Source organism: Durio zibethinus, chromosome 4, assembly GCF_047325235.1.
Source record: "Durio zibethinus cultivar Kanyao isolate XHJ-2024 chromosome 4, ASM4732523v1, whole genome shotgun sequence".
Taxonomy (NCBI): Eukaryota; Viridiplantae; Streptophyta; class Magnoliopsida; order Malvales; family Malvaceae; genus Durio; species Durio zibethinus.
In genome coordinates this window covers 33,497,156-33,513,396 of record NC_143165.1, presented here as the reverse complement: position 1 = coordinate 33,513,396, position 16,241 = coordinate 33,497,156, and the positions used below count along the sequence as shown (strand labels likewise).

The 16,241-nt window shown below is 31.1% G+C and overlaps 2 protein-coding genes and 1 pseudogene across 6 annotated transcripts in view; 2 read left to right on the top strand and 1 right to left on the bottom strand.

Moving 5' to 3' along the window:
• Nucleotides 1-1,377: 1,377 nt before the first annotated feature.
• On the bottom strand, nt 1,378-4,890 carry LOC111287974 (uncharacterized). Its single transcript, XM_022878675.2, has 6 exons — nt 4,701-4,890; nt 4,474-4,610; nt 3,405-3,757; nt 3,111-3,207; nt 2,717-2,998; nt 1,378-2,577 (listed from the first exon to the last, which is right to left on the bottom strand). The coding sequence occupies exons 1-6, from the start codon at nt 4,840-4,842 to the stop codon at nt 1,576-1,578; spliced, it is 2,013 nt and encodes a 670-aa protein (XP_022734410.2). The 5' UTR covers nt 4,843-4,890; the 3' UTR covers nt 1,378-1,575.
• Nucleotides 4,891-5,990: 1,100 nt separating this feature from the next.
• The window catches only part of LOC111287584 (serine/threonine protein phosphatase 2A 57 kDa regulatory subunit B' theta isoform-like), a 31,614-nt gene continuing 21,363 nt past the window's right edge, over nt 5,991-16,241 (top strand). Inside the window, exons 1-3 of one of the 5 annotated variants that reach the window (XM_022878226.2) lie at nt 5,991-6,180; nt 6,368-8,015; nt 9,636-9,704. In XM_022878226.2, the coding sequence (XP_022733961.2) occupies nt 6,819-8,015; nt 9,636-9,704 (1,266 nt within the window). In that variant the 5' untranslated portion in view covers nt 5,991-6,180; nt 6,368-6,818. Of the gene's footprint in view, nt 6,181-6,367; nt 8,016-9,635; nt 10,338-16,241 lie in introns of those variants that run through there. The other 4 variants (XM_022878225.2, XM_089759962.1, XM_089759961.1 and 1 more) reach the window with 4 other exon arrangements.
• LOC149519345 (akuammiline synthase 1 pseudogene) lies at nt 11,969-13,768 on the top strand (annotated as a pseudogene).

Genomic DNA, 16,241 nt, shown 5'->3' with positions numbered 1-16,241 from the left:
TGAAATATTTTATTATGCTATTATCATTTAAAAATCCCTTAATTTTGAATTATAAAACAAATTAAATTTATTATATTTAATAATAGCAATAAAAAATTAAATTTTAATTAAATCAACGTGCATTATATATCAAATAATAAAATTATAAAAAGTTACAAATAAAAACAAATGAAATCAACATGTGTTAATATATTTATAAAATGAAATTAAATGAAATTATATTTAATGAAATATAAATGTATCAATCAAATATAAATTAATAAAACGTTTTATTCTATTTATTTAATTATGGAGAATTAATTTGATATATTTGCTTTATATATTTACACATGAAATAAATCATGAAATAAATCAATTACTCAAATGGATACTATATTTAATCAAATATAAATGAATCAAAAAATTTATTAGAGAATCAGCTATTTTATAGTTGTAATTGTAGTATTTATTAATTTATTAATTATATATTAATTGATTTAATTTGTCAAATTAAGAAAATTTTAAATTTTTAATACTTTTAATATGAATTGAATTAAGAGTAATTTAAAATCAATAATAAAAACATAAATATAATCAATTTAATTTTTTGAATTAAATTTGCTTTATATAATTTACAAATGAAATACATTAATTACACAAATGGATACTATATTTAATCAAATATAAATATATCAAATAATTGATTGAAAAATAAACTATTTTATAACTGTAATTCTAATATTTATTAATTTATTAATTATATATTAATTGATTTAATTTATCAAATTAAAAAAATTTTAAAATTTTAATACTTTAATATGAATTGAATTAAAAATAATTTAAAGTTAATAAAAACATGAATATAATCATTTTTTTGAATTATTTTTAAATTAAAAGTATATTAAATAAAATAAATTGCATTTATTAAATGTCATGTTACGATTTTTCGTTCACATGTGAACATTTTAAGCCATCCACATAAGATATTTTTCATTTTTACCAAAAGCTTTGACTTTTATATATTTATATAATATTTCTCTTCTTTCTTCTGAATTTTTTTTTTAATCCCTAACCACCTTCGATCCGATTTGGCTTATTGATTTCTAAGACTGTAATAGGAATCCTCCGGAACTTGCAGCCATGAATAACCCCCTGCGCAAGGGAGGAAACCTCAAAAACATTCTTGAACTCAAAGCTTAGAACAATTGACATGTCCAAGCTCCTTTCGCCAACGGCAGAAGCAGTTGTTCCCGGCCACTTTTCCCTCTTCCTCAAGTCAAAGCACCCGATTCCTCAGAGACCAGAGAAGGTCTCCAAGCGAAGGACATGTTCTAGTTATTTTCAAGAGCAAAGGTGCTCAGCTAACTTTCACGAAAATAGCCAGTGATACAGATACAATGGAGTATAACAAAATCCAATGAAATTATGAAACACTAACTCTCCCTCCAAAAAAATCCTCAAGACTTGATAGGTTTTATATGAAGCCAACATCACAAATTAGTTAAACTCTAGTCTATCAAGATCAATGAAGAACACATAATGCTCGTGTGAAACAATTTCCAACTTTCTTACCACAAAAATGTTGTTTTCTCCTGATTAATTTCTTGACTTCTTTCTTGATGACTTAGATTGAGGTCTGGATGGCTCGGCATTCTGTGAAACTCCTTTCGAACTAGTAGCTTGGTTTGATTTCATGTTAGAACCATTAGAATTGGTAGCTGAGGCACTAGCTTCAGTCTTGTCTCTAACTACTGCACCCTGAGAGCCTCTCACCTGAGCTGCTCTCTTATCCTTTCTCTTAGGCCTGTAACTTGACCTTTCCCTCTTCGGAAGCCATCTTTCTGGATCTGGTGGGGGACCTGGATTTGCCGGGTCAAACCCTTTTGGATACCTTGGCTTTCTCTTCCTCTTTTTCTTTGGTTTATCCTTAGTCTTACCATCCTCTTGAGCTTCAGAAAGCCCACCATGAGGAGCACCTTCTACATGTTTTGCCCCAGAAGTTCTCTCCAAACCATCCACATCAACCCCCTTCAAACCTGGTAATGGCTTCAGTTGCTTCTCATAAGCTTCGGCCTTATCAACATTCACATGAGCAACTGTAGTTATCAGCCCAACCAATGCCTCTATACTTCCATGACTTTTTACAAGCTCCTCGTATAGATGGGCAGCATCCTCCTCCTTGCCGTGCCTGAGCTTGAAGGAAGCAGCATCTTGCATAATAATACTAAGCTGGTCATCCTCAGTCATGGCAGTTTTCCACCATTTGATGGTGGAGTCAAGTACAGTGACTGCACCATTTATATCCCCAGCACGCTCTTTGAGAGCAACAAGGGTGGCAACAGTGGCAGGCATGTGCTGGATATCAGGCACCTTAGCAAGGGATTCAGCCGCAATTTGAGGGTGACCAGCAGCAGCAGCAACCTGAGCCCTTGCTAAGAGAATGATCTTTGACTTTTCAGGGAATTTCTCAGCAAACTGACCCAACATTTCTTCAGCTTTCCCTGCCTTGTTTTCTCTCACCAAGAGTGCAGCTTGGAGCAGTACTGGCATCACACTGTCAGGAAACAGCTCAGGTAAAACAGCAACAAGTTCACGAGCCTGTAGAATTTCATCAACAAATAGAAGAAATAAGAAAAACTTCCAAATTGATTAGTTGGCTGTCTTTGTTCTCAAAAAAGAGAGTTGAAGAAACAAAGCAGATCAAAAGTGAGAAACGCAAAACCCCAAAACAGAAAACCTGATCCATCTTATTTGCATGAAGAAGTAGAAGAACACGATTCACATATATTGTCTCTTTTTGTTTTGGTGAAAGCTTCAAGTCAATTGAATGTGCAAGCTGAAACTTCTGTGAGTCTTTCTCTTTAAGCCGATCAAGTTTCCTTAAGCCATCAGATATATCTTTTGGCCCTTTCACTGCAATAAGGTTGTTCACTGCCACTGCAAGTGATGGTTCATCTGCCAGATTTCGGTTTATGATATCTGTATAAGCTCCAACTGCCTCCTGTGTGTGACCAAGGAGCTGATAAAACAAACTGACTCACATTAGTGGCTGCTGTGTTACCTCCCTTTGTAGGAAGAATAGAAATAAGGGAAATAATATGGAAAATGCTTGCATCATGCTGTTGTTTTACCTGCTGAACATAAGCTAATTGGACAGCAATTGGAGCTAGTTCAATCTCTATATCATCATCAGCAAGGTTCTCTTCTGTCAGTGTTTCCTGACCAATTCTAACAAAAAAAAAAAAAAGACAAATAAGAAAAGGCACATTTATCAGCATTTAATGTCAGTAAATTTACGGGCCACAACTATTTGGATACATCTTAATATCCAAGTGAATAAGCAAAGCAATAAGTTATATCAGTTCTCTCAAAAGCCAGAGCACTAGAACAGACAACGTTAATCGGGACAAAAAATACTGCAATACCTTCGGGCTGTGAGCAAGAGTTGTTCAGCATCCTTATGCTTATTTCCTTCAATTAAAGAACAAGCAATATTATATGCCAACTCAAAACTGCTAGTTGCCTTAACCTTAAAAGCGTCCAAAGTTCCTTGTACTTCAAAAGCTCTCCCAGCCGAAATCAAACCAGCAACCAAATTTATTTCCAAGGAATCAATCTTTGCTCTTTGAAGATTCCGGCAGATATCAACACAAGCATCCATTTTTCCTAGACGATACAGGATCTGAGATTCTAACAACATGCTTGGTTGAGTCTTATCTTGCTTCTCCAAAAACTCCAAAGCTTCATTCAACTTGTTTTGTCTGTATAGGCAATATGCCTATTTAAAGATAGCAAGATAAAAAAGACTATTAATAGAAATAAGTTATTAGTTTTGGAACATCAATGCAGCCAAAATGTGGTGATCTATTATTGATCAAATAAATTAAATATCAAGAAAGCAAACATGTGTTGCAGAGTGAAACATGAATAAAGAGGTCAAACTGTATATTTGCATACACGTGTGAATCATTAAAAAGAAAAAAGAGATGACGAATTAATAAGATAAGACTGAAAATAACTAAAAAAAACACTTGCATATAAGTTCCAAAAAATAAAAACCCTTTACAGAGAATCATGACGACTTGCGAACTTCCCAAATCTACTAAATGATATATCAATCAAAGTAAATAAAATTAACATAACCACTGTCTGGTTATAGTTTTTGCTATTTAATTTCTGCTGTCTCGTGAATTTCTAATTATGATTAAAAATGTACAAATACCTAAAATGAAATATACATTGACACATAACTGTTCCATATATAAAAGTGAATTCTTGCTTTCTTGCTATTTACAAATATTTGATAATTCCGTTTTTATTGCTCAATAATATTATTTACTTTTGCATCCAATGTCATACCTTAGTAAGTTCAAATCCCTAGCGTCCTTCAATTAAATTAATACGATCAATTTACGTAGTGCGGTGAAAGCGAGCCACTCAATAATCGCATAAAATTGAAACTAAGATCAGATAAAAATAGGGGAATTGACCGACCTTGTAAAAACTGAAATCAAAAGAAACCTTCTGAGCAGACTGCATTGTTGAGAGAGCCTCATCAATCTTATCGCACTTTATCAACGCCACGACTTTGCATCGAATGGCGTCTTCATCTCCTGGCGCGACGGACAAAACTGCGTACATTCAAAAGTAAATTAATAATTTTAAATTCATTAGATGTGATCGATTTTGAAAAGAAAAAAAAAATTATGAATGAAATAAACCTTGATTTGCAACTTTGACGACTTGTGTTAATTCGGATCGTTGGATGTGTCTGTTGAGTGAAGTGAAAAGGTCTTCGCTAGGGGGAGGAGGCTGCGACGGCGATGGAGCCCCTTTTGGCTTCTCTTTGGGCTTCGGAGCCATGGATTTCCTCCAATGGAGAAATCAGATTTTTTTCTCTTTTTCTCGCCTACCAAACGCAAAAATTGATTAAAAGAAATTTTGAGGGCTTTCATGGTCTCGTTCCTGTTTTTCGGTTCTCTGGTTTCTCCTCCTTGGACAATGGCTCCATTCAAATGGGCCTCGAGCCCCATAGACAGAAAAGCCTTAGTAGAAACACTAAAAGCCTGTTATAAACTACATGTGCCTGAAGCAGCACATAAATAGGCCCCTGTTAGAACTAGTTTCTTCGTTGTACTTGTACGGACATCTGGAAAGCCTGCCCATGTATATTGGTTCTCACTTACATTAATTGAGTTGATCACTTTTGAAAAGAGGTTTGAAAGTAAACGTGCTACCTTAAAAGTATCGAGATATGAATATTATACAAAAATAAAATATAAAAATAATATAATTTAAAATTATAATAATAATAATTTATAAATTTAATAAATAAAAAATTAAATTTTATATTTTTGTATTGATATGAATTATAATATATAATTTTTATATAAAATAAAATATAAATATATAAATTTTAATATTTTATATGATAAAAATATATAAATTAACAGATTTAATTAAAATTCATTAGGAGCTGTACTAATGGTTGATCATCAGAGGCTTTAATGAACCATTAAGCTGAATTCAATAATGAGTGGATTTGGTCCGTGAGTGCAGATAATGTAGGTTTTTTTCGTGCAAGTCAGAAGGTCATTATCCAGTCGGTCGGTGAAAACCTTAAAAGTCAGATTAAACTAGACATGACATGAAACAATATAAAAAATATATTATAATATATAATTTAAAATTTTAATAAAAATTTATGTATGAGTTTAAAAAATATATATTTTAATTAATGTAATAATGTAAATTATAATTCGATAATGTTATGTTTTATAAATATTTGATATAAAATAGATATAACAAAAATATAAGAAGTCCTGATTTATAATCAATTGCACAAACATTGTACATTCACCCGCAAAACTCGTTTCAAAATTTTTTTCCAGATCTGTTTCAAAATTATATAATAATAAGTAAAAAGAAAATAAATACAAGAAAAAAATAAAATTTCTATCGAGAACGACGTCGTTAGCAGACACTGGTTTTGGATTTTCAGGTTTCTGTTTTCGATTTAACTTTTTGAGTACGAAAGAAGTCCCAGGAAAAGAGTAGAAAATTGAAAAATTCAGAGATAGATGGACTAGTTATCGAGAAAGAATAACTGAAATCACGAGAAAATTAATAAAGAAAAAAGTATATAGTCAACAAAGAACAACGAGCAAACCAAGATTGAAATATTTTGTAATTCTTTTCTCTGTAAGTAGTTGCAGCAGCCTCCCCTTCTCTCCTTTTATTTTAATTCTCAAATTTTAACAGTGTTTTCTTGCATGTGTTCTTTCTTTCTTTTTCTTTTAATACATGATTGTTTCAATTCATCTTGTGGATGAATTCGAATCTGGTGCTGAAATTTGCTGGATTTTTTTTTTTCTACTTTCCTTGGTAGAAGAACAGAGAAGCTGGTGCTGATCTTTTGTTTTGAGTGAGTTTGTACTTCTGGGTTTTGCTTTTTAAGCCTGAAAGTTTGAATTTTTGCAATTGGGTACTGTTGTAGAGAAAAGGGTTGGCCTGATTTCAGACAAGGGGCTTGAAGCTAAAAAAGGGTTTCTGTTTTGGATGCTTGAGATTAGAAAAATCTGGAATTTTGGCTAGTTCTTTTGTTTTAGCAGTTTATTTTTGGTTTTTCTTATGGTAGCGAATTTTGGTTTCCCTGTGGGCACAAATTTTTGGTTTTTATAGCAAGTTAGTTTGAGCTGAGTCTTATGATTTTGAATTTTCTCTATAGGTGATATAGAATGTGGGTTTTGGTAGTTGATGAATTCTGATTAGTGATTAGCAGTTGACTCTTCCTAGTATATTTGTGGAAATCAGCATTGTGGTATTAAGGAGGGTGAATCATGCTCAAACAGATTCTAAGTAAGCTTCCCCGCAAGTCATCGAGGACATCTGATAGTCGTGAAAATGGTGGAAACCATGCGACTTATTCTAATGTTTCTGGTGGTGCGAGGAGCAGTGATTTAGGAACCGGCAAGCCAAGAAATTTAAGTTTCTCATCTTTTCCAGCACCTAATTCTACGGCAGATGTTGGATGTAAAGGAGCAAATTTGAAGCCCAATGGGAACCATGTGTTATCTTCATATGAAGCATTGCCTGCTTTCAAGGATGTTCCAGCTTCAGAGAAGCAGAACTTATTCATAAAAAAGCTTAACTTGTGTTGTGTCGTATTTGATTTCAATGACCCCACCAAGAACCTTAAAGAAAAGGAGATCAAGCGACAGACGTTGTTAGAGCTTGTGGAGTATGTGACTTCTGCAAATGGGAGATTTGCCGATGCTGTTCTGCAAGAAGTTGTTAAAATGGTATCTGCAAACTTGTTTAGGAGCCTTACTTCCCAACCACGTGAGAATAATGTTGTAGAGGGCCTTGATTTGGATGAAGAGGAACCTTCAATGGATCCTGCTTGGCCACACTTGCAAATTGTATATGAGTTTCTTTTGAGGTTTGTAGCCTCACCTGAGACTGATGCAAAATTGGCCAAAAGATATGTTGATCAATCCTTCATAATCAAATTGCTTGACTTATTTGATTCTGAAGATCCTAGAGAAAGGGAATATTTGAAAACAATTCTTCATCGCACCTATGGCAAATTTATGGTGCATCGACCATTCATTAGGAAAGCTATAAACAACATTTTTTTCCATTTTATTTTTGAGACTGAGAAAAATAATGGGATTGCTGAACTTCTAGAAATTTTGGGCAGCATAATTAATGGGTTTGCTCTGCCACTGAAAGAAGAACATAAAGTGTTCCTTGTTCGGGCACTAATCCCATTGCATAAACCGAAATGCTTGGCAATGTATCATCAGCAGTTATCTTACTGCATTACGCAGTTTGTGGAGAAAGACTGCAAGCTTGCTGATACTGTCATTAGGGGGTTATTAAAGTACTGGCCCATCACAAATAGTTCAAAGGAAGTCATGTTCCTAAATGAATTGGAGGAAGTTTTAGAGGCAACTCAGCCACCAGAATTCCAGCGCTGCATGGTGCCTTTATTTCGCCAAATTGCTCGTTGTTTGAACAGTTTGCACTTTCAGGTGAGAAGTTTTGGAAAGTTGTGTTCTGCTTTGCCTTTAGTTTCTTATTCTGTTTAGGTGCAAAAGGCTTCTTTTTTAAATGTCTTTTAATTTGACAAGGATGATAATTTAAACTTGTTTATTTCATATCTTCGACTTGGAGAACTCATTGTCTTTACTTAATATTGAATGCATCATACATCCCATAATGTGGATTCATTTTGGATTTATTTTTGTGGCATTCATTAGACCTTTTTCTTATTGTTTTTAATCCATACTGCCACTGCATTTAATCCCCCCCCCCCCCCCCCCTCACTCATCAATGTCTGTTGTTTCTGTCCTCACATATTGCAGATTTTATAGGATTATTTGAACTCATGAATCTGTACCATGGAAAGCTGTTTTTGATTCAAATTCAAGTCTATTGCCTACTATATTTTTAATATTGACCAACTTGGGTTCTTGACCATTTGCTTGAAATGCTCTCATTTTTTCCTAAAATGTGTAATGCAAAGATAAGTGAATTTTAAGGGATAATATGGGTGATTCATTGTGTGATGGATCTCTAATGGTTGGTTTGAATTTGTCTATTGATGTTAGAGCAGCACAAAGTAGGTCACAAAGTTGAGCTTATTAAATATTGATTCCATTTTGTACATTTAGTTTCATTCTCATTGGTGTTAAGTTTGTATTGTGGAAATATACTGTTTAGACAGGGTACCTGATTGTAGACTCAGAAATGGTTTAGTGATTCCTAGAAATTTGGAATTAGCTAATCTCAAGGCTCTATGAAATGCTATTTTCAATTGTATTTTCATGAGGTTCCCCTAATGCAATTATCGAATAAGTGTAGGGGTATGAAAAGGAATTGTAGTGTGGTTTTCGCAACACTATTACAAGTTTTATGGACTTTAAAATGGTTTTGAAAGCAAAATCTTATCTGTTTTTTTTTTTTTTTTTTTTTTTTTTGAGTGCTTTAGTGTTTAATGGTTATATTGGCAAGTTGAAATTGCTCAGGTAGGTAAAATATTTATAACTAAAGCACCTTTTTCTTCCGTTGATTGAAAATTGTTTTGTATTTAGGCATAATTGTTGGTCCTACTCTTATTTTAATGTTTGTTGCTGCAATAAAGTGAGGGTGCAGCAATGGAGCTACTGCGTATCTTATTATGGTTACATACATGGGACCTTTTCTTACTTCTTTTTTTCTTTTATTATCTCAGCTCTTTAGTTAATCATGGCTTTTGACCAAAGGAGACTCTTATGTTTTCCATCCCTCCTCAAGCTGAGCTTTCTTGAATATGCAATTCAATTGATGCTGTTTTTGGCTTGTTTTATAACAGATATTATGGATAATGCGATCTGTAATATATTGAGACTATATCACCTGCCATTGGTTTTTCCTCTATACGGCTGAACTCAAAGCTTTGAACAACTTTATTTTATAATATTTCTGCATCCAGAATTTTGTTCGCTATGAAGATTTTGAAATCTTTTTTTTTTATTTATATATTTTGGGGTGATATTACCTTGCGAGATGATAGGTTCTATCCATTGTGACCTTCATGGAACTGATGAATTTTTCCTTGATCCCTGAACGTCATTATGCAACTGTTGATTTTTTCTACTTTTGCTTCTCAGGTAGCTGAGCGAGCTTTGTTTTTGTGGAACAATGATCACATTGAGAACTTAATTGTTCAAAACCGCAAGGTTGTACTGCCCATTATTTTACCTGCCTTGGAGAAAAATGCTAGAAATCACTGGAATCAGGCTGTACAAAGCTTGACTCTAAATGTCCGCAAAATCTTCTATGATCTTGATCCAGAGCTGTTCAATGAATGCTTGCTTAAGTTTCAGGAAGATGAATCGAAGGAAGATGAGATTGAAGCGAGACGCGAAACTACATGGAAACGCTTGGAAGAACTTGCTGAAAAGAAAGCTTATGGCAGTAAAGCTGTGCTCATTGCCCACAAAGCAAACACCAATAATGGCTCATCTGGTAAGAGATAGAGAGATTTGAGCAGTATCAGATTTCCTCCTGGGACGGAAGTACCAGCCTTGTCTACTACCAAAAAGGAATCCGAGATTGCTGTATGTAGGTGCCAGCCGTTAGTGAAACTTAATAAACATTTTTGTTAAAGTATTCATCTTGGTTAGCATCAAATTACATATCCATAAACACTCATTCAATGGTGGAGGAAAATAGGAAAAAAAGGTCAGGCTGGTAGTCAACATCGTGTTAAGCTTAGTTAAAAAAAGGGTTAATATGTAATTTGACTCTTAAATTATATTACTTTTAATGATTTGATATTTATAGAAAAAATTCGTGATTAGGTATTTAAATTTTATTTTCGACAATTATTTTTCATCATTGAATGATACCGATAGACGAAACACTAACATAGCAAATTCTATCAATAAAAAGGTGTCACATGTTATGATATTATTTTTGAAGTTTTTAATATATCTTTAAATTTTTGTTACTTTATTTTATATCTAGTTAAAAAAAATATTACGCATTTAAATTTTTTTGAATTCGTAACTTTCAAAAGTTAATTTTGATGATATATCAACTTATCCAAAAAATAAATATTAACTTTAATAATATGTCAATTGATCTAAAAGATAATTAATATGTGTTATGATATTATTATTATTTTTATCATATCAATTTATTATTAACAAAATTAACTTATGAAGTAAAATATTTGATGAAAATTAATTTCAAATATTTAATTATGAATTTTTTATAAATATCAAATAATAAAAAGTGATAGATTAGATGTTAAATTGCACGTTAATTTTGTGTGGAGGAACTAAGTTAGCAGCATTATATCACTCTTCAGAGGAAAAAAAAAAGGTTAAAAAGGATTATCAAGTAGTTACTTGGGTCTTAAATTGATTGCTTAACCCTACTTTCATGTTGTACTGTGTTGTTTGTTTGGCTTCGCAAGGCCAATTGACAGCTGACGGGCTTGTGGTTTAACAAGTCAAACGCAACTGCTCCGTTTGACCACTATGCTTCCTGCATTCGTTTTTTGGCATCTTTGGGCATCGGCAACTTGCTACATTATTCTTAAGGTATAAGCAAACAGAGTTTTTAATGATTCATTCAGGAATATGTATAATTTTTATTCATTTATATTTATTTATAAAATTTAACAAATAATTTTAAGTATTATTTATATTTTCATTTATTAAATAAATCTAACATAAATATTTATCTTTGTTCATTCATATTTAAGAATAAATTAATTCATAATTTATTTAAAACTCGATTATTTATTATTCATTTATTATTTATTTATAATAATATTAATAAAATTATAATTTTATCTTTTATCTTAATATTATTTTAAGATTTATTTATATTTATTTATGTTTATTTATGTTCGTTAATGGTTTATTTATTTAAATTTATTTGATTATGATTTATTTATTATTTATGAATGTAATTATATTTATATATATATATGAATATATTTGTTTAACATTCAAAAATGCATTCGTTTAATTTAATTAAAAAAAATTAAAAATTTATTATTTAAATGAATAAATATAATCAAATAAAATAATTTTTTAAAAAATATGAATAGAACATAAATTAAATATAAATATTTCTAAAAATAAACGAACAAGCAAAAATATATATTTATTTGCTCGTATTCGATTCGTTTACACCAAGCAAAAATATAAATACAATAAAATTAGATTAACAATCAATTATCTCATCAAAGATAATTAATTATCATAATCGAAATTTTCTTATTTTTTAATTTTACGCTAAACTAATTGACTTTTCTAAGTAGAATAATGGACTGCTTTAGAATCCACCGCTTTAGAATGCAATGGATCATCGGGTCCCTCCATCTCCAATTGAAAACTGAAAGGATAATGAGTTGGAAGCTGGGTACATCCAAATGCACCCAGCGATGCATTTGGAGGTACTTTTTTGTTTAGATTCCATTCTGGCCATCGAATCAAAATGGACCTAAAGCATAAAGACATTTTGAATAGCTAAAAAAAAAAAATCATTTTATAATGTAATGCATAAATCAAGCTTCCATGGTAATTGACGTTGTACTAAATCTTTTTCTTGCTTTCCCATCAATGTAATTGTAATCTGTGGTCGTTTAGCAATTTCTGCTGTCAAGCTGACATCCTTTGTGCAACTTGAAAATATACAAATGGATAGTGTCCTAAATAAAAGAAAGAAAAAAAAATCATAATTTGTAGAATATGATTAGTGTATTCGTTTTCCATGGGCTACTGGCTGTATAAATCTTATCATCAGGTACAAATATCCATGTGAATGACTGAATAAGCACGAGCAAAGATGGCTATGGAATTCATAGTTGAAACCATCCATGAAGAAACCATTAAACCTTCTTCACCAACTCCCCTTAACCAGAAAATTTTCAAGCTGTCACTTCTTGAGCAGATTGCTCCTACAATTTACATACCGGTAATTTTTTGGTATCTTAACGATACTGATGCTGCTGCTGCTGATTTTTACAAGGCTAAAGAAATATCCCAGCGACTCAAGAAATCCTTATCCAAAACTCTAGGTCGCTTCTACCCTTTTGCAGGGAGGATGAGAAGTAGCTGGATTGAATGTAATGATGAAGGGGTTGACTTCATCGAAGCTCGAGTTAACTGCCTTCTCCAGGACATTTTCAAGCAACCGGATGGCGAGTTGCTGAAGAAACTTCTGCCTATGCGTTTGGAATCCCCAGAAGCAGCAACGGGACGCATATTGCTTGTTAAGGTCAACTTCTTTCAGTGTGGGGGCATGGCAATTGGCGTAAACATTTCACACAAGATCGCTGATTTATCCACCTTGAGCATTTTCATAGAGAGTTGGGCCGCCATGGCTCAGGGCTCTAGCGAAGTGGTCCGTTCGGAGCTTGTAACTGCTTCATCGTTGTTCCCACATATGGATTTACCGTCAAAAGTGTTGGAAATGGAATTCAAGGGACAAAAGTTTGCAACGAGGAGATTAGTATTCGATGCTTCAAAGATTTTGACGCTCAAGGCTCAAGCTGCTAGTACAGACGTGCCACAGCCTACTCGTGTTGAAGCTGTGACAGCACTTATTTGGAAATGTGCAATGGCTGCATCAACATCAAATCGTGGTGGATTCACAAAGCCATCTGTGTTGGCTCAAGCTGTGAACTTGCGTAAAAGGATGAAGCCTCCCCTGCCTGAAAACTGTATTGGGAATCTTGTATATGGGTTTATTGCACAGACGCCAGATTGTGAAACCGAATTGCAGGGCTTGGTTCAACAATTAAGGAATGGAATTAGAGAATTCTGTGAAAATTCTGCAGGAAGCTTTACAATTTCTTCAATCCTTGAGGATTCCAAAACATATGAGAAGTTGTACGAAAGAGAAAATGTTGACTACTATTGCTGCACCAGTTGGTGCAGATTCCAGCCATATGGAACTGATTTTGGATGGGGAAAGCCCAGATGGGTGAGCCTCGGCGGTGTCACGCCACCAAATTATTTTATATTGATGGACTCAAGCGACAGTGAGGGAATAGAAGCATGGCTGAGCTTGACTGAAGCTGAAATGGCTTTCTTTGAACGCAATGAAGAGCTGCTTGCGTTTGTTTCTGTGAACCCAAGTGTCATTTAAAGCCCCAGTAATTGACTGAGCGCATACGGTATAAAGCTATAGTTTAAGATAATGAAACCATTATAATTACTATTTTTAGATTGCTCCAGTTGAATTTGAATCTTGTATTGTACATTTTAATGGTTTGGTATAGAAATCTTTTGCTTAGATTTTAATTTAGTTAAAGTGTTGTATTCTAATTGTTTGTTATTTTATCTTGTTGTTCAAGAAAGAAGCAACATTTTTTCTTAAAGAAAAAAGTAATTTTTTTTTTTTTTACTTGAACACCTCTAATAGAGAGCCTAGAGCAAAATCTTCAAAAAATTAATGGGGGGCCTCATCCGTCACATGCACACCTCTAGTTGGCATTAAATCTAATATGATTATTTATTTTCTTTGGCAGGTGACAGTTCAATGTAATTGTGGACTTTGTCGTTAATGCGCGTTTAATAGATATTTTATTTTTTTCAACTACTTCTAATGTCAATTTTTTTTAAATATATTTGTGTAATTCTAATGATTTTTTTAATCTTGAATTTTTCTTATTAGAAATGAATGCACTAAAAAAAGTTAAAATCTAAAAATTTGATGACAAAGAGAAAATGCTAATCTAAGTTTTTTGTAACTAATATCTAAATTTATTTTTTTGTTTGACTTAATTATAACTTTATATGTGTTATTATATAACTTAGGTTTTATGTTATATTAACTAAAATTAGCTTTTTTAATCTGTGCAATGTACAGGATTTTTTATTATATTTTTTATATACTTTAAAAAGAGTGAATTTTAAAATAAATTTTAGTTAATTTAAATTAATAAATATATTTCAAATTTAAAAAAAATAATAAACGATATTATGATTTCAAATTTTAAAGAAGTTTAAAAAAATATGTGAAAATTTATAACATAAAAATATCTTTTTGAGATTTTAAAGTTTGAAATTTTTATTTCATGATTAATCTATAATTTGATTCTTCTCTTTTTTAAAATTTAAAATATTTATCTTTTCAGATTTTTTTAATTTTTTAATTATAAATCAGATCAATATTAGATTTGAAATATAATAGAAACTTAAATAACTAATAATTATTTTAAATATATTTATTTAATTTATTGAAAAAACATAAAAATAAAAATTATTTTAATTGTCAAATAAATAAAAAATAAAAATCATCTTACATTTCAAATAAATAAACTATCTACTTAAACAAATTTTATTAAATAATCATGTATCTTATAATATAATATTAAATATATTATATCTTTAAGTTATCTTACAAATAAAATATTTGCAACGAAGTGCAGGCAACACACCAATCAAATTACAAAATCATAATTAAGTTGCTAAGGTGATAATTTTTTTTTTTCACATGAACTACCAACATGACTTTCTTTAAGCAGCATGTAAATGCATTTTTTTTTCTTTTTCTTCCTTTTTTACTACCTCATCCCTGATCCTTAGCCCGAACCAAGCATGGAAAAAGTTTATCGCTACAGTTAAAGCCATCGTCCACCATCTTTTATGTCGTACTTTCCTTTTTAATTAGATCTGCTCGTGGGTTAGGTTGAATTAGATTTGAGCTAAATTTGATATAATATTATAGCATTTTAAATAGGTTTAAATTTAATTTGATTCGATTTTTTGGATCTTATTTTTTATTCAAAATTTTCTTATATGTAATAATAAAGTCTATGCTTATCTAAAATATTGATATTTAAAATTGTGAAAAAAAGTTTTTTTTTATTTTTTTTGTAAATTATTAATTTAATTAATTTTAATTAAATTTATAAGTTATTTAGATTTGAATCTAATTTAATTTTGTTGAATATAATTTAAAATTAAATCATTATTTTATATAAAAAATGAGTTTTATCATATTATAAGTAATAAAATAAATGGGCATTATCCATTATAAAAAATAAAGCAGATGGGCTTTGTCACATTATGATAAAAAATATTTTTTAATTTTCAAGCTGGGCTTAAATGATGAAACCCAAGCCAATCTTTTTTTTTTTATCAGGTCTTATTTATTTGTTTAGGCCCATTTAACTAACTTAATATTTATGTCAAAGCCTTTCAAAATTTTGGACAGGCTTTCGGGTTTGGATGGACCTCCCGACTCATGAGCAAGTCTACCTTTAAACCTTTCTTAGTTTTCTTCACTTCGGATTCGAATTCGTAGGTAATTCATCACTAAATTTTGTTAGTAAACCATCGATATATTATTTTAATAATTTTTTTTCAAAATTAATTGACAAATTTGCAAAAAATTTTATCGGTAATAATTAAAATTTCGTTGGTAATAATTATTATTTTTGTCTATAATATTTATTTTTTAATCATATTTAATTACATTTTATTTATAGTTTTTTCATTTTATTTTATTTTTTTAAAATTTATTTTTAAAGTAATTACATGAATATTAAAATATATATAAAAAAAATAAATAAACAAAATACTTCATTTTGTTTATAAAAGAATATAATAATATTTTACTAAATTATTTATGAAGTCTAATTAAATAAAAATACATAAATATTACAAATTCTGTATAACACATCAAGCCAAATAATCAAATATGTCCATGAAGAAACATTTGATGAAAGTGCAAGGTTTTCTAAAAAG

Coding starts and splice junctions, on each gene's coding strand:
- LOC111287974 (XM_022878675.2), bottom strand. CDS start 4,842: ATGGCTCCGAAGCCCAAAGAGAAGCCAAAAGGGGCTCCATCGCCGTCG. Junction 4,611..4,700: donor CGTCAAAGTTGCAAATCAAG/GTTTATTTCATT, acceptor GAATGTACGCAG/TTTTGTCCGTCGCGCCAGGA. Junction 3,758..4,473: donor TTGATTTCAGTTTTTACAAG/GTCGGTCAATTC, acceptor ATCTTTAAATAG/GCATATTGCCTATACAGACA.